This window comes from Serinus canaria, chromosome 27, assembly GCF_022539315.1.
Source record: "Serinus canaria isolate serCan28SL12 chromosome 27, serCan2020, whole genome shotgun sequence".
Lineage (NCBI taxonomy): Eukaryota > Metazoa > Chordata > Aves > Passeriformes > Fringillidae > Serinus > Serinus canaria.
Genome location: NC_066340.1, coordinates 1,715,954 through 1,739,940, shown reverse-complemented (window position 1 = coordinate 1,739,940; position 23,987 = coordinate 1,715,954). Strand labels below are relative to the sequence as shown.

The window sequence follows — 23,987 nt, the reverse complement described above, 5'->3', positions numbered from 1 at the left end:
ATCACCTGGAAATATTCTTGGGGAATAAATAGTTAATTTTTTTTTTGCCTTTTTTTTTTTTCCAGAGGAACAAGAGGATTTGACAGACTGTAATCTGAACAAATCCCAGGAAATGGAAAGCATGGATAATGTGGAAGATATGAAGGAACACAATCAGTCTAATGAAGAAGCAGGAGGTAAAGCAGAGTTGGAATTCTGATAAATAATAATTGTATTTTGTCTTTTTATTCATCTGATTATGCTATGAGAGCATGCCTTTAAAAGGAATAGCAATACAATTCTTTTGGAACATTTCAACACATTCTAAAGAGGAGCAACACTTTTCCATCAGGGAACCTCACGTGCATTTTAGCAAGGTCAGTTTTACAGATTCTGTGAAATATGGATGAGAAGATAAAAGAGCAAGTGCATCTGGTGAGCCTCTAATGTGTGTGGTAACAAATTCCTAAGAGCAGTTTGCATAGGCAAATCCTGTGTTAGGATTGCAATTTTGATTTATGCTAAGTACTTTCATACCTAAAAAATAACTTGATAATTTATTCTTTTTTTTTTTTTTTTTTAAAGAAAGAACAAGTTATCTCAAATTCACAGGACCACTTAGACCTGTAAAATTTAAAACTGTAGCAGTAATGCTGAATTTTAAACTGGGGGTAAAAGGGAGGTTGGTCAGTTCTCCACATTTATTGTTGAAGAAAATACCCTTCCTACAGGTCCGAGAGAAAACACAGGGATTAATTAAAATAGTAAACTAATATGTACTGTCTTTAAAAACCATCAGGCTCTCTTCATTTATAGATAGAATATAACAGCAGCAGCTCCTGAAACTTGGCAATTGTACAGAGCTCAGGGGTTTACATGTGTCCATGACACATGTGCTGAGTTTTTTCTGTGCTGTAGAAGCTCCTAAACTGAAATCTCAGCATGAACAACAGCTCCTGCCCATGATCTGAGAGTGTTCATCCGTGTCAGGGGCCTCAGCCACAACCAGTGAGGAGTGTGGAGGATGTGGGGCACGTGTCCTGGGCACAGCACACATGGTATCATCAGTGTCACAGGGCCTTTCTGTGACACAAGTCCATGGCAGTGCAGCAGCACCAAGGGAAATTACAGCTGTGGCTTTGGGTAGGAGTTTGAGGTAGAGTTTGTATCACATGAATCAAGTAAATCACTAAAGAATTGTTTGTTTTGGCTGTGTAAGTAGCTTTGGTTGTTCCCTCTAACATTAATGTGATTATTTTGCAGAGGTTATGCTTTTGCATTATTAAAGACCAAATGTTTTTATTGGTTAACAAATTGCAAGCAAACATAAAACACTCAAGGGAGTGGTGAGAGGAATCTCATTCAAGGATCTACAGCGCCAGTATCTGGAACTGCTGGTGTCTGGCATTTCTGGGCAATTTATGGACAGACATCACACAGGTTTTCTGACCAAATTTGGGTGTCTGGATTAGGATGAAAAGCCTTGTGTCCCCAGAGCAGCTGCTGCTTAGCAGGACTCTGCAGTTGAGATTAGCTCATTATAGATGCCTGCAATATAGAGCCTGCCTTGGGCAGGTGAGTTCTGCTCTGCTTACCCTAAATACAGAAGTTTGATAGAATAGACAGAATATGGAAGACTTGAGCATTTTCTACAACCAAGGCAGCTGATCTCTCAGATCCCACAGGACATAAAATATTCACAGCCATGCTCCAGCTGTTTGTCCACCCCTTGCACCAACTCCACTCTCACTGGCTCACTTCTCCCTTTGCTTTCCCAGTGTTCCAGCCCTTCACTCCTCCTGCTCATGAGCTGTGGGTGCAGGAAGCCAGGATAGGATTTCTTTCCCAAACCCCTCAGTACTGACCACCTGAGAGGAGTTGCTGTAGCTTCTTCCCACCTTCCCTTTCCAGTAGCCGTGTCCATACTGCTCATATGCAGTGTCCAGGCTTGAAGCAAGTCCTTTTCCTGTTCTCTGGCTGCCCTGTGCCTCCAGTACCATTTCTCATCCTCTGTTCCATACATTTAAGTCAGGAACAACTTGGACATGTGAGAGACTGTGTCAGTACAGCTCTTACCATTCATTTTTTATATTGCTGCTGATCTCTTAAAGTCTCTTTGCCATTTGTTCTGGAATGCAAACACTGAAAATTTACATCTCAAAGACAATGCTATAAATATCAATAAAACATCATTCCCCTCCAGCAGCCTCCCTTACCATTAGAGCTCATTCATTATAAAGTGAGTATGAACCTTCAGTACCACAGTGCCTCATTCCTTGCTGCTCACTGTAGGAATAAAGCCATGACTACAAGGAGAAAGCTGCTTCAAATGCACAAAAAAGGTACCTCCAGCATCTCCATGTGAAATGGCACAAAATAAAATATACATAATGCTTGCTTCAGTGCTTCACACACTGTTCTCTGCAGTCATTCTGATACCGGAAGCACAATAAATCTTAAATATTTTAGCATGCTGTGCTAGTACTCCAGGCCCTGCAACCATCAGTAGGTGCACTTAAATTTCCTCCCAACAACACCAGTTCAGTTGCTGTTGGAGACTGTAATTCACAAATAATCTCAGCTTTCATGTCATGCCCTCTATAAAATAGCAGCAGCTCTGTTAGTCCCTGAGCAGTCCTCGTGGGTCACTAACTACTGTCTGACTTCTATAAATGAAACCACATTTTGACAGTGCTGTCCTGGTGGGAGGATTATCTTTTGGGGATCACTAACCCTGGTAAAATGAATATATAATACTCTCCAAGATCACAGAATAGAAATATCGTCAGTATTGGTGATGGCTTTTGGGAAAAGGATTATGTCCTGCCTACACCTGAAAAATCTACTGGTTAATAAAAACCAAAAAAGCTCCATTTCTTTATTTGGCACATTGATACGATCACTAATCCCCTCATTTTATATCAAATTTAAACAGAAATAATAAAAAATATTTATGTGGTCCTCATAAATGTTAATCATGTTTGTGAGTGAGCAATTCCACCTTCCCAATTCATGGCTGATGACAGCCTGCAACCCAGAAACCTCTCCTTTTTCTCTCCTGAACCCCCACACGATCTGTGCCCCCGGGGTTTGTTCCATCTGCTGAAGGCCATCATGGGAACACGAGGCCACTGACTCATGGAGAGAGATCAGGCCTTCGATAACCTGCTTTCCACTGCCTTAGTATGTCTGTAACATGTTTTTCTCCAGCACAATTATGGCTGGTTTTTCCACGTCTTGTCAGCCATCCATAGTGAGTAGGAATCTCCCAGTTTCTTGGGCTGCATGTTTTTGTGATTCTTGCATTATTCATGGGTGACACTGTGAGTATGTTGTGGGGAATTATTCTGAGGCTTTGAGCTGGACCTGTTTAAATCTAGATGTTGTCTGATTTGGTTTGGTGGAGACTTTAATGCTAAAAGTGGTGCTGGGATGCTTTTAAAATCTTACAGACAGTTAATAAAAGCACTAAATTAACGTATAGGGCTGAAACACTATCGCTGGACCTCATTTGGTATGAAAAAAATCCACTTTTCCAGCAAACAGTTTTGTATTTGTATTTCTCTGAGCCTGTGCAAACACACCAGCTTATGGTGTTTTTTATGTGTGTCCTGACACAGGTGAGATGCCATTCCATGGAAACAACTTGTCCTACTCCACCCCCCTGTTAAACAGGCTTCCATGATGATCAGTGCTAAGTATCGGGCAAACAATTAGGCAGCAGGCTATAGTAAAATGGTAATTAAAAGCTTGATGGGGAAGAAGGAAAAAAAAGAAACAAAACCCCCTTTTCTTGCCTCAAGGGACTGGAAGCTGCACGCTGTGGTGCACATGGTGTATGCTTGCCTGCAACCATAAAAATACACCGTTCCCATGGTGCTTCCTGTGTCTAGTCTGAAAAGAGACAAGCAATGAGAGAGGGGGGGAAGCTCTTGATTTCCCCTGTTTCTTTATGTGCCCCCAACACTGTTACCTTTGGTGGCCAAAGCTGGCACATCTTTAATTTAAAAATTAAATTTAAAAAGCCACGTTCCTTCCTCTGGGAGTCGCAGTCAAGCACGAATGTTTAATTATGTCTTAATTCTCTCAGCTGTTGAGGCAGACAACTTTTGGGGTGTTATGAATGTCAGTGAGCTTTCATGGTTGTGAGCTAAAAAGAGATAAAAGCCACATTTGTGGTTTATGGATGTTAATTGCTGCTGCACTGAGGTGTGTGAGGGGGGCGGTTGAAAGGCTGGAGTGAGGCAGGAGAGGTGACAGAGCCTCACTGGGGCGCTCAGCGAGGTTCCAGCGGTGCTGCAAGAACATACACTTATCTGCCTGGAAAGGAAGTGCCGTTTTTTATCAGAATATTTCATCTCCCAAGCCCAGCTTGAGCCCCGGCGCTCATGGGACTTGGGGTTATCTGACAACATCAGCAGAAGTTCACTGCAAGGGGATTTCTGTAGTGTTAAAGCCAACAAGGAGCCTGTGCTGAACGGGTCAGGCTTCTCTGGGGGATCTATTGGGACTGAAAGCCGCGTTTTCCTTATCAACAAACGATCCTCTTGACTTTGTTTGAACTCTTCAGACTGTGCTGTCAGCGGCAGGAATGCTGCCAGGCACGCTCGGTGACATCAACGGGGCGGTGGTGTCACCCAGCCTGTAAATGATTGACATCAGCTGGACTATCCTGAGTACTCAGCACTGACACAGACATTCGGATACTCTGATTGCCTGGAGATAATCGGAAAGTGCAGCTATTTCTCATTCTAATTAACCCATTATAGTGATTAGAAAATAGAATTTACTTTTGAGATGTCCTGACTCCCAGTGGAAGCTTTGAGACAGAACAAGGGCTGGAAAGAGGATGCACAGTTATTCAATAGATGATGGCCTTAATTCCATAACTTTTTAAACTCCTTTTTTTTTTTTTCACTTGTTCTAAAATGGGTACCTTGAATGGATACAAAATAATTCCCTGAAATTACAAGTGAGAGAAATATTTATTCCTTTGGCACTGAAATAAAATCTAGTCCAAGACTGATGAGTTGCGATCCCTCCCCACTCCCCCCAGCAGAAAATAAGTGAAGATGCAGAAAATGGGTCTGGGAACTCAAATCACATGTTATTGTAGGAAATAATCTATTTTTGGAAATACAGATTAGTGAAAAGGAAATCAGTTAATGGGGATGAGTCACATTTTGCCACCAAACAAGGCACAAAATGGGAGTTGAAGGGACAGGTTCACTGTTTGTGCTGCTGGAAAAGTTTCAAGAAGGGGAAACAGAACCACAAGAGTGAAAACTTTGCTGAAATAGATACAAATGGTTCCCTGAGCGTTGGAATTGATGGCTCTTTTGTCTCGCTGCTGACTGACAGTTAACTGAGCTGTGCAGAGTTTGCAGCGGGTGCTCGGTGCCTGTTTCACCTGGGGCTCCCCGAGCCGGCGTTTCCGCGTCCTCAGCTCTTCATTTTCCCCAGTTCTTGTTCCGTCTCTATTTCCTTCTGCTCTGCAGGAGCTTTAGGAACTTTGTAAATTCGGAGTTCGGCTGGCTGTACTCCCGAGGAGCAGCGTGTGGCTGCGCTCACCTGCCGTGCGTGCCCGCCGCGCTCCTCTCCTGCTCTCCTGGTGCAGGAGCTCCACCTCCAGGAGCGGCTCCGGGAGCTGCAGGTGCTCCCGACAGGCGCTTTGAGCAATCCTGCTCTTCCAGGGACGGCTGGATTTGTTGTGCAGACTGCCGGGAACGTTTAGGATGGGAAAGAGCTGTAAGATCTTACAGCTGTAAGATCAGTGTTACTAAGGGAACACAAAGCGGGTGCACTCGTTTCTCTACAAGGCTGGGCTAAAAGTAAACTACAAATATTTGAATAAAGAACCTCAAATAGGAGACAACACAGGTGTAATCTAAAATTCAAGTACAGATTATTTGCTACCAGATTTTTTTATAGTTCAATCAAATTGGTTCAAGGTGTTCAAGATCATCTGAACCAAGCTCCTGCCTTCAGCCTATATGTGTTAAAATTCCTCAGGTATTTATCACAAATTTCCCTGTTCTTCCTATTATTTTATCTTATTTTCTCTCCATATTTAACTTTTCTTACAAGAATACATTGCATTGTTAAGAAGGCTCCTGGGAAATGAATTTACAAAGATTAAATGAAATGATACATTGAATTTCTCAGGTTTGAAGTTCATTTGAAGCACAGTTGACCAGAGCTGACTGTGCCTGAGTGGTCACATTAGTGATTGGTCCCTTGATATAAGTAATACCAGTGATTATCTGAATTTAACATGTGGCCTTTCTCAGTCTGACTGTTGGGTCCAGATGTTCTCTGATTAACTGTCTCATTGAAGTCTGATTTAACGGTTGTGATTGTATCTGTCTTGCTGGACTTCAGGAATTGTCATTTTAGAAATGTTCTCTCTGCGTGATGGTATCTGAACGGCAAAGGAAGGGAAGAGCTTGTGCAGTTTCATCTTTTTCTGTGGTTTTTTTGTAAGAGGGGAGACTTTAAAGATATTCAAATTTGAAAGGATAATGTTAACAGGTGTCAAAATTAAAATAAATTTCATCTGGGACAGGTGTTGGAAAACCTAGGCCCTGCAGGCCTGAGGATGTGGGATGGGATTCCCTCTGTGCTCCCCTCCAACACTGGGGCTGTAAAAAGAGTAAAAATGACAAATTATTGCCACTTTTTATAATTAAACAACCAAAACACAATCCCATGGTAGTTTCAGCATACACTAGTTATAGTTTTCCAGCCCCTAGTCCGATTTGTCCCAGGAAAGGTCATTCTGCTTCCCCAAATTCTGTTTGTAGTTTCAGTTAAGAGCATTTAAATGTACTTCAATGAAGTTAAATACCATTTCCTTCTCTAAACTCAGCACTGCACAATGTTGCTGTGCAGTTTGTCCTGTTTTACTCCAGCTTTGGGAACACTCAGTTTTGGGGAATATTTTTCCTTTACCCCTATTTCTGTTAGTATAACTTCAGCATAATCTGGAAACCTTTTGAATGAAAATCCTAGAAAAACATTAGAGTATGATTAGGCAGAAAATGATAATAGAGGGGAAATACTGTGTATGAAAACCTAGATTTCCACAGGAATATTAATCTTCATAAGAAAAATCTTTGTTTTAAGTAAGATTCTTGAAGAACCAGTTACATAATTCAAGTTTCCTGACTCACATGAGCTTGGAAACGACGTGTGTTGTTGGTGGCTGTTGTTTTGCAATTAATTGTACAACTAGATAAATTACACTATGCTTTAATGATAGAAGGCACTGATATTAATGAAGTAGAAAATACACATCTGAGCACTTGGAAAATGATGCCTGGATGATTTTTTTATTTTCTTTCCAATTTTCAGTGCTGCATTTCAATTTGATTTGTTTCTATTTTTGTTTCAAGTCACAATAAAAGCAAGGAGACTCATTACCATTGAGCCTGCACTCCACAAAGGGGAATGATGAAAGTTTCTCTCCTGTATTTAGAAATGAAATTTCCACCAGGTGCATTCTGCACAGGGTCATTTAGGAATTACCCCTCACGTCTACCTTATAAAGCAGCTAAACAAAATAAGTACAAGGTTTTTTGTATTGAACAACAGGACTAAGAAAATACTAAAAGGCACAAAGATAAAATAAATCCCAAGCCAACATGTCCAAGTAATAAATGCAATATTTGGGACTTTCAGTGCAGAAGTCTCTGCTTGGCCTGTAGTGACACAAAAAGGGACCTGAGGGATGGGACAGGCCCAGGATCTGTACCCTGCAAGGACATTTCTTGTCACCATGTCCTGGTTGGGGTGGTTGTCTCTGCTGTCTGACTGGAAGTTAATTCTGCTCTGAGGTGGTTGCTCTTTCTTTATTGGCAAACAATGATCTCATAAAAGCTGTTGGGAAAAAGGGAGCCCAGGCTGGAGTCAGAGGGAAAACAAACCAGGGTGGGCCAAAAAGGCTTGAAATCCTTTCCCTTCCCTAGATGGATATCTGCAGTGGGGTAGAAGAAAAACATGGAGAAAAGTTATCTTAACTCTGATAGTGTTGCCTCATTAAAAAAAAAAAAATTCAAATGTTGTTATTGTGTCTCTTCACATTTTATAATTCCCCATTAGTTACAATCTCCAAATTCTCAGTATATACATGTAATTGTTTTCTTGTTTGAGGAAAAAAACTTAGGCATAGCAGTGTTTATTTTAATTATTTTCCCCTGGTTTATAATTTTTTATGGGAGGTACTACTTTTTTTATTCACTAAGGATGATGAAATTTTTTTATTCATGACTTATCTTTGCCCCCAGTGTGTTGATTCCATTGCTGAGGTGTTTTTCACAAACATGCAGGATTCTGCCTTGAATCTGGAAACTCCACTGACTTTTTCAGCTTCACCACTCTGTCTCAGGCTGGCTTAGGTACAGGAATCTCTCATTCTGGGAGGGGAGAAGCTCTGGCATGTGTCTGTAGGGTTTTGTGGGGACAAGAGTGATGAATCATCAGTTAATACCTGTCAAACCCAGGTAGTCACAAGAAGCCTCCAATATGCCCTGTATCGACTCCCTTCTTGTTCCTCAGCATCTGAATCCCATTAACAGCTGTCAAAACCTGGTAAACTATTTATATGCTTTCACAATTTGTTTAATTGGATAGTTAGGAAATGGCATACAAGAAAAGCTTTCCTTTTTCCTTTTTTTTTTTTCCTTTAGTCTGGATGAACATCTGTAGCATTAGGGGCTCATTATCTCTGAATTGGCACAGCAAATCAGCAGCATCATTAAAATGCCACATTAAGATGATTAAGTTTCTTTGTTACCCAGTTGACTTTTTGCATGTGCTGAGGATTTCACGATTATGACCCCACTCCTTGTAAAACACTTGAGCTACATCACCCTTTCCTGCCGTTGTCTTTAATGGCTTCTGGGTTTATTCCTCCTGCTTTTCCCATCCCTCCTGGTAAACTTTGCTTAACAACAGGACAAAACTTAGGTTTTCTCCTCTGTATTTGATGCCAGAGTCTCAGATTAAATGGAGAATTTGGGGGGTTTTCCTACTGAAACTTCCTCCTAGAGAAAACAGCTAAAATTCAGAAACCCTCTAACTTGCCCTCGTTATTTGGCTCTCTTGACTTTTTTATTTATGCATTTTCAGCCTGGAGACGAAGGATTGTATGGGGGTGTCAGAGCAGCCATCCATTATTTGAAGGGACCTAAAAGAAAGCAGAGAGGGGCTCTGCTTCAGGAACAAGGGTGACAGGACAGGGGGGAATGGCTTTAAGATGAAAAAGGGAAAATTTGTGTTGAATATATGGGAGAAACCCCTCCCTGTGAGGGTGGGGAGGCCCTGGCACAGAGAAGCTGTGGCTGCCCCATCCCTGGGAGTGTCCAAGGTCAGGCTGGATGGGGCTTGGACCAACCTGGGAGAGTGGAAGGTGTCCCTGCCCAGGGCAGGAGGTGGGACTGGATGAGCTTTAATGTCCTTCCAAAACAAACCCTTTGTGATTCTATCATTTTATAGAGCACACACAAGCACTGTTTGGGTGGTGACTCAGTCTGAAGTTGCCACCGCAGCTTTATTTTGGATTTTTTCCAGAACCCATTGTTTTTACAGTGTTTCAGGTGAAACAAAAATATTACTCTGGAGTATGTCTTTCATCTTGTAATCATCTCCCCAGGAAATGAAACCATGTGCATCAGCCTTAACGCATCACACCAGCACTTTGTTCTGTAAAAGCTGCAGTTTTTTTTTTTTTCCTCAGTGTATATTAACTCCATGAACTGCCTCAAGAAAAATAGCTCCCTGGCTTAGACTCTATGAATGCTTTTTTTCTCTTGCAACCTCTTCACTTGCCTAATAGAAGACATGATAGCACTTAGTTTTTCCACTGTGGGAACTTTGTTAGTGTTTTTAGGGATAATTGTGTTTTTCCTCAGTTAAATTTCCCTGTTCTACATGAAGTCACAGCTTCCTTCCTCTTGATTATGGCAGACCAGCCTGGAAACTCCCTGATCTAATAAAATATGTTGATATGATTTTTAAGTGACAGATACAAACCTTCCACACATCTGCCAATCTCCTGATCACATGGTATTCCCTGTGCATGCCAGTACAGAGAAAAGTGGGCTGAAAAAGTAATCTGGTGGCTCCAGACTCTGCAATCACTTGGTTAATTTTAGTACAGCCTATACCAAGCCATCTTTTCCTCAGACTGCTTTGCGCTTAAGCTGTCTCCTGTCTGGCTGTCAGGAGGTGAAGCAGCCTCTAAAACATCACAGGTGAAAAAATCCCAACCCTTCTAATTCTGGGTTAAAAAGTCTCTTCCCTTGTACCTTCTCCTGGTCCCAACATCAGACGGTGAATTTTCCCGTGGAAATCCTTCAAATACCTATAGGAAAACACTTGAACTTTGGATGCCATGGACAGCTGAAACAGCCCCTGATTTTTGCAGAGGCAGTGGTGGAAAAGCCTTGATCAAAACTCAGGTGCATCCTCCTCTGTTACTACAAGGAAACACAAGCCTTATGTGCAGTGTGGAAACTTCAGGGGTGATTAATTTAAGGTGATTATTTTCCATGGTGGAATCACAAGATGATTCACCCAGTTTACACCAGTTCCCCAAGGATGTGCCATGGGGGGCTCAAACCAGTGCCCACACTGTGCCACACAGACCCTGGCACAGCTCTGGAGCAGTGAGCCAAGCACTGTGGTGAGAAAGAAGCAAACAGCACAGAAGCCTCTGTTGGAGGTCACAGCTTGGCTTCCACTGCTGAAAACTGTGTGTGATGCAGACGAAAGGTGAGACGTTAAGTAGAAAGTGGGAATTGAAATTGTTTCTGAAAGCACCAACAAGGTGCAGCTGCACTGGGTACTTCCTTTTACCATGCTGGGCAGGATGTAGCAAATTATTTTGGAACAGCCTCCTTTTGAGAGGGAAAAAAACAACCAACCAACCAAAAAAGTTTCTTTCTTTTTTTTTTTTTTCCCCTCCTGGGAAAAGGATGGGTGTTGAAATCTCCTTTCAGCAACTGGCAATCATTTTTCCTTGGAAAATGGAAATGGTTGTATAAACTAATTTTGAAGGAGTCTTGATAACAAGATCACCCTCACACCCTTGGACATGGAGTTGGGGGCAGCAAGTCCCAACAGCAAAATCCAAATATTTTCCAGGATAAGGGATAAAACCACACAGAATGGGAGAAAACCCTTTCTTCCATCAATATCCCCATTCAAGGAGAGCACAAGAGGGATCTCAGAGTTTCTTTCTCCCACACAAGTGGGGTCTTGTGTAGGAGAAAGAAACCATCACCCACCTATTTCCCTCAGCTCAGCCCAAAGTCAGACAGATTGGCAGGGCTTAACACAATCAATTAGGACAGAGTGATTTTCTCCCTAAAGTGTAGCTGAAAATGTTGATTTCATGAAATTCTAGGTTGCCAGATCTTTGTTTTTTAACGTTGCTTTTATGTTGCCACCTCATTTTCACTGCCACCCATTGTTTGTTCTCGGCATTTGATGTGGTTTATTACTCAGAACCAGAGCTAATACATATTCAGCAGTTCATGTTCTGTACTTTGGAGAAGGGACAAGTGATCCAGTGCCAGATTGAACTGTCTAATCCTGGGCTGGAGGGAGGAGCAGGTGGCCAGAGAACAAGGCTCAAACAGGAAGCCATGTGCTGCATCTCATGGTGCTCCTCTTCACTCGGTAGCTTGAGACACAACTCGAGTTTTACCCTTAGTCTGTCTCTTGTCAGAGAACCATGGAATGGCTTGGGTTGGAAGGACCTTAAAGCTCATCCAGTCCCATCCCCTGCCCTGGGCAGGGACACCTTCCACTCTCCCAGGTTGGTCCAAGCCCCATCCAGCCTGGATTTGGACACTCCCAGGGATGGGGCAGACACAGCTTCTCTGGGCATCCTGTGCCAGGGCCTCCCCACCTTCACAGGGAGGAATTCCACATAGCCAACCTCCATTTTCTCTCTTTCACCTTAAAGCCAGTCCCTCTTGTCCTGTCACTCCAGCTCATGATGAATTGTCCCTCTCTGGCTCCCTTGTGATCCTTTCAGATGCTGGAAGGTGTTGCGAGGTCTCCACACAACCTTCTCTTCTCCAGGCTGAACAGCCCCAACTTTCTCAGCCAGCTTTAAGCAGAAAAAAGCTGTCTTGGCAGTTAGTAATGATTTTAATGGAACCTGCTGGTGGTGTTGGAGTTAATTGTGGAAAGGAAATTCAGCACCCTAAGCTGGGAATCATCAGCTGGTTATAAAGTGTGACCAATTTGCTTGCATTTTTACTCTTTAGTAAATCATTAACTGCCTGTTACATCCACCTTTGTCATGGAGCTGCATTCATTTAGGCCATGCCTTTGGATTCCTCTGGACTGGCTACAGATCCAGGAACCTGTTTGAAGGCCATGGATGCTGATCTTCAGGAGGTTCTTTGCCACATCCTCACAAAATCAGGAAGATCTTTTGGCATTTCTGGGCTACATTTATTTATCAGGAAACCCTTACCCTGCCTCTGCTAGTTTTACTCACACAGTAAATCAAGATTATCAGCTGCTCCTCACACGTCTGAGAGCTATAGATAAAAACTGTGATTTGCAAGTGAAAATTAGGATTATTGGTTAGGTTTAACTAGTGAGAATCTATCCCATGGGAGAGCTGAGGGTCCTGCTCTGATCAGACATATTTCCTAGGCTTGTTCTAAGCACCAGAGGTTCCACAAGAAGGTATAAGATAAAATTACTTATTTAATTTATATCTTTCTGTATTTCCAATTCACAGAAGCAACCTGAAATGCTGATTTCTATATAAATAATGTGAGTGGTGTGAAAAAGTGTTTTGTTTTGAATCCTGGCTAGTAATTTCAGGAGATGTTTGTACTGTATTATACATTCATAATCTGTAGAAGGAAATTCTCAATCAAAGTTAATTACCAGGCAGGTTAATTGCTTTCAAGGGTTATCTCACTGTGAATATTACTACGTGTCCATGACTAGTGAAGTTCATTTCTTCATTTTTTCATCTGCATATTTCAATAAAACTTTTAGGAAGACTGATACAGTTGTTTTTTATAATTTTTAGTGCATTTTTTCCTAAGGTACTTCACTGTGGATAAGATTAGCCTTTTTTCACTCCTGTGCTTTTCTTTTACCCACAGATGATGTGATTAAAGTGAAAGGTGAATACAGTGAAAGAGAGGAGAGTGCTTTAAATTCCGAGCCAATGGAAAACCTGGAAGAATCTGAACTGCCTTACACATATCCCAGAGAATATAACGAATATGAGAGCATTAAACTGGAGAGACACTCGGGTTCATATGACAACGTCAGGCCAGCTAGTGGAAAGATGAATTGTGATATCTGTGGATTAGCCTGCATTAGCCTCAATGTCTTGATGGTTCATAAGCGTAGCCACACTGGTAAATATCCCTCTGTTGTTCTTGTAAGAGCTGGGGTACTGAAAATAAGATAATTTTTAATCTAGACTGGTTATTTTTAAAAAGGATACCAAAATCAGGGTTTCCTTGTTCCGTCCTTGACACCACATGTGATCTTTATCGAGTTACTCTTTGTTCTGTGCCTCACTTTACCCACCTTTCTTCTTATCAGGATCGAATATTATTAAAAGCAAGTTGGTGAGGCATTTAAAGAATTTTGGATGAAAGGCACTATGTAATGCAATATTTCTGGCACGAAGCAAAAGTTAATTTGGTTTTGTGCTGCCATTTTCAGTCCATATATAAATTTCTCTCTGTGCCATACTTTGGCAACAAACCAATGAGCATCTTAAGTTTCAGCCTGCAGTAAGATAAGACTTTTTTTCTTTCTAAAAATTGCTGTCTTGTTGGAATCAGCCTCCTCCAGAGCGCTTCTTTCCATGGAAGAACTGTGCAGTGCTTTCCATAGTCCTACATATGCTACGAGCAGCTCTGACACCAGAGCTGCACCTCCCTCCCACTGAAGCCACACTCTGTGTGTTTCTATAGAAAGAAATCAATCCAATATCTCATTCTTTCCTCTTCCAAAAAGCCAGAGGACAGCCTGATACCCACATAACCATTAAATGTCCTTTTCTGTATGTCATTTTAAGGTGAACGGCCATTCCAGTGTAATCAGTGCGGAGCTTCCTTTACTCAGAAGGGAAACCTCCTCCGCCACATTAAACTACACACAGGGGAAAAACCTTTTAAGTGTCACCTGTGCAGTTATGCCTGCCAAAGGAGGGATGCGCTTACGGGTCACTTAAGGACACATTCTGGTAAGTGACTTCACAGGCACTCCATGTGGTTTGGATGTGTGTCACTGGGACACTCGGTGTGGAAAAGACAGTCAGCAAGGTTTGCTCAGCCTGTGAAAGGCTCAACACAGGGCAGTGACCACTCACTGGTGCTCCTGGAAGCAGCTCAGGACTGGCTCTGCTCTTGGTGCAGAGAGAGGGGCCACAGGAGCTGTGTTACAGCCCACAAACCTGCTTGCACAAATGACTCCATGGTATTTTCACAGAATCATTTTGGTTGGAAAAGACCTCCAAGATCATCAAGTCCAACCTTTGACCCATCACCACCTTGTCAGCTCATTTTCATATGAGTGCAGCTGGCTGTGCCAGCAAGCTCTGAACTTGAGGAGAGTGTGAGATGTGCTTTGCTGGGACTTCCTCCCATCCCATTCTGAGCTGTGAGGAAAATCCCAGGAGCATAATTGCAGGCAGATTACTATTGCCACCTCACTATGGTGTAGTGCCTTTCATCTGAATCTCTTAAAATGCTCAACAGATGTTTCTTCTCAAGCCTGGTAGGGTGTTCTGCCATTTTACAGATGGGGAAATGGAGGCACAGAGCTGAGGGGACTTGGATTTCAAGTCAGGTATAACTCAATATTAGCTACCCTAGTTCTGCAGGAGCCAGGCTGTGCTTGCCCTTGAATTTGTCTTTATCCTGTGTTCTACATGGGCTCAGAAAGAAAACATTGATTCTAAATTATAGGTGTTATCTCTGCACTGCACTGTACAGAAAAAAGTTCAACCTCACAAAGAATCAAAGTCTAAAGTGAGCTTATCTGCCAAGGATAAAAGAGATTCTGATTTAATCAAGACCAGCAGTGCAGCGCTGTCCCCCACCAGCACAATGCTATAACCACCACGCTTCAAGCAAGACAGTGTTTTAGTGGTCTCTTGTGGTTATTTTAATTCTTTTATTGTTTCTTCTTCTAGTGGAGAAGCCATATAAATGTGAGTTTTGTGGAAGGAGCTACAAGCAGAGGAGCTCGTTAGAGGAGCACAAGGAGCGGTGCCGGACTTACCTGCAGAACGCTGGCATGTGTGAGGCTGGTGAGTTTATCACATTGCAGTGGTTTTGGGGTTTCAGTACATTACAGGGCTTATAAAAGATCATCTGGTGAGCTGTTAACCCACAGCCTGAGAACAGCTTTTCCTACCCTCCTTTTCAGTAACCTGAGGGGCTGTGTTGTTCTAAAGGGGCTGGTTCACCGTAGCCCTCAGGGTGGTAGAGCGCTTTTACTTTAATCACTTTTCTCTTTAAGTGTTACTTTGTGTAAAACATCTAAAATACTTTGTATCCAGCATTTCTGGAGGTGCTGCTCAGTGAGATAAATTATTCCCACATTAATGTTGTTATATGGCTCATTTTACAGGATGAGTTGTTGACAACCACGTGTTTGATGGTTCCTTTTCTGTTAGAATTTGCAGCAGTTTTAGTGGCTTGGATCCAGGGCATGAAAAGGGAGTGGTGTCCCAAAAATCACTGACAGATCAGCTTAGGAGGGAGTGAGAGGTAAAGGGTTGCTTTGAATATAGAGCTGCCTTTGGAAAAGATGAAATGTATCAAAACATGTTTTTTTCTTTTTTCCCATTTTGCAGTCTCAGTGCTGCAGTTCCAAAATACTTTGGTGAAAAATAATCACCATAATCTTTGTCCCTGCTTCACCTGAACTGTTCAAATCCTAAAATGAACTGTGTGATTTGGATCTCACAACACACCAGTAAGTCAGAAAAAAATTCCTCTTCCCATTCAGAGTCAAGGAGTAGCTGTGACCTCCCAAAGAACTCTATGACTGATCTAAGAAGAGCTGAGGCTACAGTTTCAGAATTCAGGCTCCCATCTTTTGCTATGCAACCTTGAAAAAAACACCAAATAATGGAAACATGGAATCACAGAGGGTTTGGGTTGGAAAGGACCTTGAAGATCATCCAGTGCCCCCCAGCCCTGCCATAGGCAGGGACACCATCCACTAACCCAGGGTGCTCCAAGCCTTGTCCAACCTGGTCTTCAACACTTCCAGGGATGGGCCAGCCACAGCTTCTCTGGGCAATCTATGCCAGGGCCTCACCACCCTCACAGGGAGGAATTTCCTCCTAATAACTCTAACCACAGCAGTAAGGACAAGATTCTGCAGGAATCATCACAAACCAGGCCTGAAAATCAGTGGGAAGAGCCACTGGTATGTGATGAAAACCTTGGGTACAGGAATCCCTGCACTGTGCAGAGAGTGTAGGTTGGTGTTTCAGGCTTTGTGACACGTGCAGGAAGCCTCCCAGAGAACCATGATTTACCAAAGTGTTTCACAGAGGTTTTTAAGAGTTTTATACTTTTGAGGGGGCTCTCTTCTTGTCAGCAAGTGACATATTTCTTAGAGTATTTGTAAAAGTTACTGGTGATCAGCTCATCAGCAAGTTTTGGGTTTGGTGAGAACCCTTACACGTTGTAACTGTGGTTTGTGTTACAGTACACTCATCATGGCCATCACCCAAGGTGTCCACCTGTGAAAATGGAAAACATGAGAGCTTCTGCAGGTTTCTGCTTTGAAACTATTCTCATTGTTTAGATGCATTTCAGAATAGCAGCATTCCCCCCTCATCCCAAGCCTGTGGTGCAATCCTTGTTGCAGCACTGCAGGGAGCCTTAACTGGTCACAGGGAATAGAAATTCCCAGAGTGCCAAGAGGTGGCTGCTCCCCTGTCTTGGAGACTTTCACACCCTTACACAGTGTTGTTAGGAAATTTTATGAAAAATGAGAACTCCTGGGGCACTTCCATTTAATTCCTTAGTACCAACAGGATGTTGGGTGGCAGAATCAGGGAGAGGGAAAGCTGGAAAGACTCTCAGGAGGTCATTCACTATGTTTAATTTTTTTTTTTTTCCCTTAAGTGTAACACTTTGCAATTGTATTTAGTAAACGTTCTCTTTCCATTACTGATCCCTTCCCTACTTCTCTGCATCACTTTAAATTTTGATGTTTTTCTGAATTCCCCTCAAGCTTCTCAGCCAGGTCTGGTGGAAGCTGTCCCTGTCCATGGCAGGAGGGTGGAACTGGGTGACCTTTAAGGTTCCTTTCAACTCAAACCATTCCACAGTTCTATAATTCTCACATGGAGCCATCTTTAGACACAAAAGTGCTCTACATGCCACCATTCCTAACTGACTAAAATATTTAAAAGCATCAGGACAGTAGTAGCCATTCTATTTGCTTTTCAGTGCCATGCTTGCATGTTCTAAATGGGGAAATATTTCTAAAAGAGAAGTTTCATGTAACAATATAGTTGGAGCATTGTCCCTGATAACCATCTCTCTCACATTGCTCTCATTGCACAATCACCCAGCTCCGTTCCACTCTCCCTTCTAGAGTGACCACACAGAGATGCTACAGGAAACAATGCCTCTAATTTCAGCTCTGTACTTGAGGGCTTTGCTAACATGATCTGCACATTCTAAAAATTCTACTCACATTGGTTGGTGTGGCAGAAACCACACTATGGGAACAGCTCAGTGCAGGGTGAGTGCTGGTGTGTGCTTGGGGCTGGGACAGCAGCAGCTCTGTCTCCTGCTACAGGGTGACATGGTGGCCCAGAGATGGATGTCCCATCCCTGGAAGTGTCCAAGGCCAGGTTGGACAAGGCTTGGAACAACTTGGGCTAGAGGAAAGTGTCCCTGTCCATGGCAGGGGGGTGGTACAAGGTGATCCTTGAGGTTCCTCCACCCCAAACCACTCAGGGAACCCATGATGGCCAGGGGACAGCATCTTTTGGAGAGGTGGCTCCTCACCCAGCACTCCAGGACAACATAAAGAGTCCTTCCTCATGGATAATTCACAGTGGCAGGAAAACAGTCCTCTGGAAGTGCTTATCCAGGCAGGATTACACCTGAAATGTACACTGAGCCAGGCAGCAGCACTGGGAGCAGCATGGAGACCTCTCAGGGGGGTCAGAGAAGCTCATCCTCAGCCCTGGTGCTGGCTGGGCAGGAGAGAGCTCTAAAAGTGGTGAGATCAACCCCATCTTTACACCACAGAAAATTCCATGCTTAGGAGCTCAACTTGCCAGGTAATTCCAGATCCACTGATCAAATCTGACCAAGAGGGACAGGGGATTTATTTGAGCTGCAGAGTTTCTTTCAGCATCCTTTTTTTTGTTTTTGCTTTCTGGCCCTGCAGTTGAGCCATCAGAGCCCTGAGCTTGCAGGATAACTCAAGATCCCAGGCTGCTGTTCAGTGCTTTGGAAATCTGGACTTTCTGTATTTTTTTTTTCTCAGTGTAATTTTGAGCAAAGCACTTGACCATTTCTGTTAGTCCAGCCTGAATTTTATTTTAAGATCCATGTTACAGTGAGATAATTGATTATTTAAATTACCATGTGCAGTGGAATCATCCAGAGGGAGGATAATTGAAGAGGGACACAGAGTGTGATTACTTCTTTATATTTGAAAAGTCTTTAGAGAATTTGGAATGATTAAAAAACTTTTTCCTAAATGCTAAATATTATTCTTGGATTGTCTAATATGTGATCCAGAAGAAAAAGTTGCATGGGTTAATTTTCAGTTAGTTTCTAGGTACAGAGAGCACTGCTGTGGATGAGAACCTGTATAACCACCTTCATCTTACTGGGAGCAGACATCGTTTCCCGAAGGCCAGGTTGTGGAAATGTCATCAAAGACCTTTTGTGGCCCATAAATAGAGATTATTTTTTTCTTTAGGAAAAAATAGCCAGTAGCAAGGAGTCAAAAATCTTAATGTGAAGGCCAAGACCCTCAGCATTAAAATAAAAGGGCAGAGAACCATGAAGCTGCAAGATTGATTCTACAGAAGTCCCAGAGCATGTTATGTAGGTCAATAGTTACTGTCTCTGCAGATCTCCTCTGAGGAAAGGCTCTGTTATTCCTGCAGGAAGCCCTCATCTGCCCTCCTGACATTAATTTAACAATTAAAGTTCCCTTGGTGGACATAAATAATGTTGACAAGTCACCCCTGATGTGTTACGTGCAGCTTCCAGAGTGCTCCTGGGGCTGACAGGGCTGGCAGCAGCTCTGACCTGAGTCCTGCCAGGATAAGGAATAACACCCTGGAAATGTGGAATTAAAGCTTTACTAGAGCTGCACATGGGTCCTCAGAGTGCAGCTCCTGGAAGAAAAGACTTTTCCTGGAGGAAAAGAGGAACTAGAACAACAAAATCATAAAAACAAAGAACTGGAAGGGATCAGGGAGCTGCTTTTATGATATGGGTGAATTGTGTTTTCTTTCTTTTTTCTTTGCAAAGAAAAAAATACATTTGTGAGTACACCATTTGTTGGAGTTTTTAAAATTCAGATTACTGCTGTTAATGACTTGTACAATGATCCAGCCAAGATTATGAGGCTTTGGGTTTGGGGTAGTTCAAACCTTGGACTACAGTCATCTAAGTTAATATAAAGATGCATATTCCAGGCTTTGGAATATGAGAATTAAACTGAAGTCCTGAAATTAAAAACCCTATAATTTTCAAGACCAAACCAGAGCTTTTGGCCCAAACCCAAGCAGCTGATTACATTCTACCTCCCTCCCTTCCCCTCAGAGTGTCACCTTAACCTGGTGTTTTGTCTCACTTTGTGCAGCTCTTACATCTGGGTATTTCCTGCTGGGAGCAGGGATGAATATATTCATGGGAACCTCCAAACACACTGGAGTAATTTGGAATAAAACTGAGACTAGAAGAGCAGTGTGTTATTACCTTCAAGGCACTCCAAGCCCTGCACAGGGCTGGCTGTCACGTACATCCCAAGGTTCCAGGGCTGTGACCAAGCAGAGCCAGGCCCTGTTATCCCATCCTCCCTGACTCATATTTGTAGCCAGTGTTTGTGGCACCAAGCACCTCTGAAACACTTCATGTTTTCAAACTGCTGAACAAACATGAACAAATAGTTCTGGCTGAGGTTTGGTGAGTCATGGTTTGTGCTGACTGAAACTCCTGTTATCAGGAGCAGCACTGACAAACAGGTACAGAGGACAGACTGAAACGCTCAGGGAAAGGCTGCACAGGGCTGGGAAGGATGAAGCTGCACTTTCAGCACTTGCTCTACTGGGCAAACAGAAATTGAAGTCTCATACTCCATAAATCTGTGTTTAGCAGGACTGAAATATCAAATTGTTCCTTTTGCTTTCCTCTGGCACTGCTTGTCTCTTACTTAGGTTATGCTTCATGTATTCAGGGAGACCTCATTTTGCCTTAAGGGGGTTGTAAAAAGGAGGCAGAAGGATTTTTTAAACAGGCAGGGAGTGACAGGAGAGGGGACAATGGTTTTAGACTGCCAGAGGGCAGCGTTGGATGGGATGTTAGGAAGAAATTCTTCCTGGGAGGATGGTGAGATCCTGGCACAGGTTGCCCAGAGAGGCTGTGACTGTCCCTGGAAATGTCCAGCACCAGGCTGGACAAGGTTTGGAGCAACCTGGGATAATGGAAGATGCCCATGACCATGCCAGGGGGGGCACTGGACAATCTTCAAGGTCCTTTCTAACTAAAATCATTCCATGATTCCATGATTCTATATTTAATTTGTTGGTGCATGTACAGTAACACAGCAAGCAGGATTCTTTCATTGTGAGATCCAACCTTTTATACCACCTTGGGAAAGTAAATCACCCCTTACTGGGTGCTCTGGAAAATGGGAAGAGCCTTAATTGGACTAACCCCAAGGGAGTCATCACAGGCCACAGGTACTTTTCCAAAAATTAGAAATTTGGGAGGTTGTAACAAGTTTTAAAACACAGAAGAATCATGTCCTCACCTTGTAGATCCCATCTGCTACAGACTTGGACAAATCCATCCAGATGTGTCCAGTTCTCAGCACAGTGATCCCTGCCACTGGTACTTTTAGCAATGAGTTTATTCTTCATTATAATTTTTGACATAAAAGCACCAGTCCAGATGGGTGTTGTTGAGGTTTGAGCAGGGTTTGGGGGGAAGCCACAGCAGTTACGATCAGTATTAGTGTGGTAGTAGCGATATGAGGTGGCAGCTCTCCAGCTCAAGGCCTCTGCAGCCTCCTGGAGCTGAGAGCAAGCACAGCTTCTGTGCAGTGCTGGGCACTGCTTAGCACAGCTGAGGAGAGCTCTGGAAAATGGGAAGAGCCTTAATTGGCCCAACCCCAAGGGAGTCATCACAGGGCGCAGGTACTTATCAAAAAATTAGAAATTTGGGAGGTTGTAACAAGCTTTAAAACCCAGAGGAAACATTCACAGTTAGTTGTAGCTGTAGCATTTAGGAAAAAAAATATTAAGTGACACTAACAACTGGGGGAAAAAAAGTTAGAAATCGTGAATTTTGAAAGGCTTTATTGCTTTTATTTTACTGGAACACTGATGTATATCATACAAGTTTCTTAGTGATTCGTTAAGACATCTATGACTGATATCTGAAAAGTTAAGCAAGAACACAGAGTGTCTCCTCCTGAAACACTGAGTGTGCAGGTGTCACCCAGCCTTACTCAGAATAAAAAAGAAAGGCCAGCAGAGCTTCTGTCTCCATCTGCAATTTAACCAACCTTCCAGCCAGTTCATTTACTTCCTCTCGCTGACGACAGTTCTGGTTTGTTCTCCCCCCTGAGTGAGCTCAGGGCTGTGCTGCCACTGACCACAACGGGTGCCCAGAGAGCAGGAATGACAGAAAAAGCAAAACCAGTTTTGCATTTGATCTCCAAACTGTTTCCTCCGGTTATGTGGCCGATTGGAGATTAAACCAGTCAGCTCTTCCTTTTTTTTTTTTTTTTTTTTTTATCTTTCTTTTTTTCCTTTTCACCTACATTTTTTTTTCTCTCTCTTTTTTTCCTTCCTTTTCACATTTTCCAACCTAGCCAGCGTGGAGGCAAGGCACATCAAGGCAGAGATGGGGACTGAAAGAGCCCTTGTGCTGGACAGGCTAGCGAGCAACGTGGCAAAGAGAAAAAGCTCAATGCCTCAGAAATTTATTGGTAAGAACAAAACCCCTTTTCATTTGCAACAGTTAAATACGTGTGGGTTGGTAACAAACAGTACAATGCCTCTGCTTCTTTTAAATATCCTGCTTAAGCTTAGTATCTAATACAAAAAAATAAAGCAGCACTGATTTTTGTGATGGGGTTTTGGCAATTTGTTGTAGGGGGTTGATTAAAATAAAATGAAGTTATTCTGTTGGCTGCTTAAACTGGGTGGAAGATGCTGTTGTGCTTTGTGTCTTTATGTGGGTGATTTATAAATATGTTTTATGAGCTTCCACGTGCCATTTCTGTACCTATGTATTTTAAATGATCTCTGCTAGGATGTAGAACAGGCAAAGAATAGGAAGATTAATGTTTTCTCAGCAGGAGCTGAGGATTCCTGCAGTATTCATGTGTGGAATAAGGCCTAAAGGCAGAAAAGTATTGGATTTCTCTTAGTCATTCTACTATATTTGTCTATGATTAAAAAATATCAAACCCTTTCTTGTGGTAATTTAAGCAAGCAGATGTTTCCATAGTATTTTCTTTGCATTTAATTGAACATGATCAGAGTTTTGCATGTTGGGGATCCTAAATACTAGTTGGGCAGGTTCTGGGTTTCAGTGAACACCTGACCCTCTTGGCCAGTCTTATTTCATCAACGTGCCTTTAAAGAAAATAAAATTCAGCCCTGTGTCCTAAGGAAAACCCTTAGTCAGCAGTTATATAATATTGGTGCTGATGAAGCCTTATTTGTGCTCTTTGTAGGGTCACATAAGGTAAAAAGTGGTTTGTTGTTTTTTTTTTTTTTATGGCCCAATATAAATTTCACCCTCCGAGTGGGGCTCATGTGAGAGAGGTGTGGGCTGGGAGGGCAGGCAGGGCTGCTGCAGCAAACCCCCAGCACAGAGTGCACCAGCTCCAGAGCAAGGAAAAGGTGAGCAGCTGGATCCATCCAGATGCAGCTGCACATCTGGATCCATCCAGCTAAAGATGAGCAGCTGGATCCATCCAGGGAAAGCTGCACAGCTGGATCCATCCAGCTAAAGGTGAGCAGCTGGATCCATCCAGGGAAAGCTGCACAGCTGGATCCATCCAGCTAAAGATGAGCAGCTGGATCCATCCAGGTGCAGCTGCACAGCTGGATCCATCCCAGGTAAAGGTGAGAAGATGGATCCCTCCAGGTGAAGCTGCACAGCTGGATCCATCCAGGTAAAAATTAGAAGCTGGGTCCATCCCAGGTAAAGGTGTGCAGATGAATGCATCCACACAGGGAACCAACTCAGTTTTTGAAGGTAATGGAGCTCTTAGTGGGTTTGGTGGGTAGCACTGGGCTTTCATCTCTGAAAACTGGTCTCATTTATTTATTTATTTTACATTAATGTGGCTTTCTAAAGGTCATCTCACTGCACAGCCAGACCAGCACACTCCATCTGAGTCTCTTTGGTGCTCAGGATTGAAACTGGACCTGTGGGACTTGGCCCTTACATGTCTTGCTGTGGTTCAGAAAGCAATACTAATGCAAATGGGTTTGCAATCCTTTAGCTTCCTCTATTTGAGCAGTTTTTCAGCTCTCTCATTGTGCAATCACCACTGGTTTGACCTTTATGTATTTTATTAAACATTTCTGCAGCAGGATGCACCCCCTCAGCCTAAGCATAACGTGAAGAAGGGGTGGGTTTGGGGTTTCCTCTGTGAGCCAAAGAGTTCCTGTGTGCCCCAGATCCTCTGGGATCTGTGCTAGGGCTGGATGGCATGAACTGGCACTGCACACACAGGTGATTGTGTGGAGAAGCTGTAGAACCCATCAC

At 42.9% G+C, this 23,987-nt stretch overlaps 1 protein-coding gene across 5 annotated transcripts in view; it reads left to right on the top strand.

The window, feature by feature from the left end:
• Positions 1–23,987, top strand: part of IKZF3 (IKAROS family zinc finger 3) — a 34,800-nt gene that overhangs the window by 5,915 nt on the left and 4,898 nt on the right. For 3 of the 5 annotated variants that reach the window (XM_050985782.1, XM_030232405.2, XM_050985783.1), the window contains exons 3-7: positions 66–176; positions 13,119–13,379; positions 14,051–14,218; positions 15,170–15,286; positions 22,075–22,191. In XM_050985782.1, coding sequence (XP_050841739.1) covers positions 66–176; positions 13,119–13,379; positions 14,051–14,218; positions 15,170–15,286; positions 22,075–22,191 — 774 coding nt within the window. The remainder of the gene's footprint in view (positions 1–65; positions 177–13,118; positions 13,380–14,050; positions 14,219–15,169; positions 15,287–22,074; positions 22,192–23,987) is intronic. The other 2 variants (XM_050985785.1, XM_050985784.1) reach the window with 2 other exon arrangements.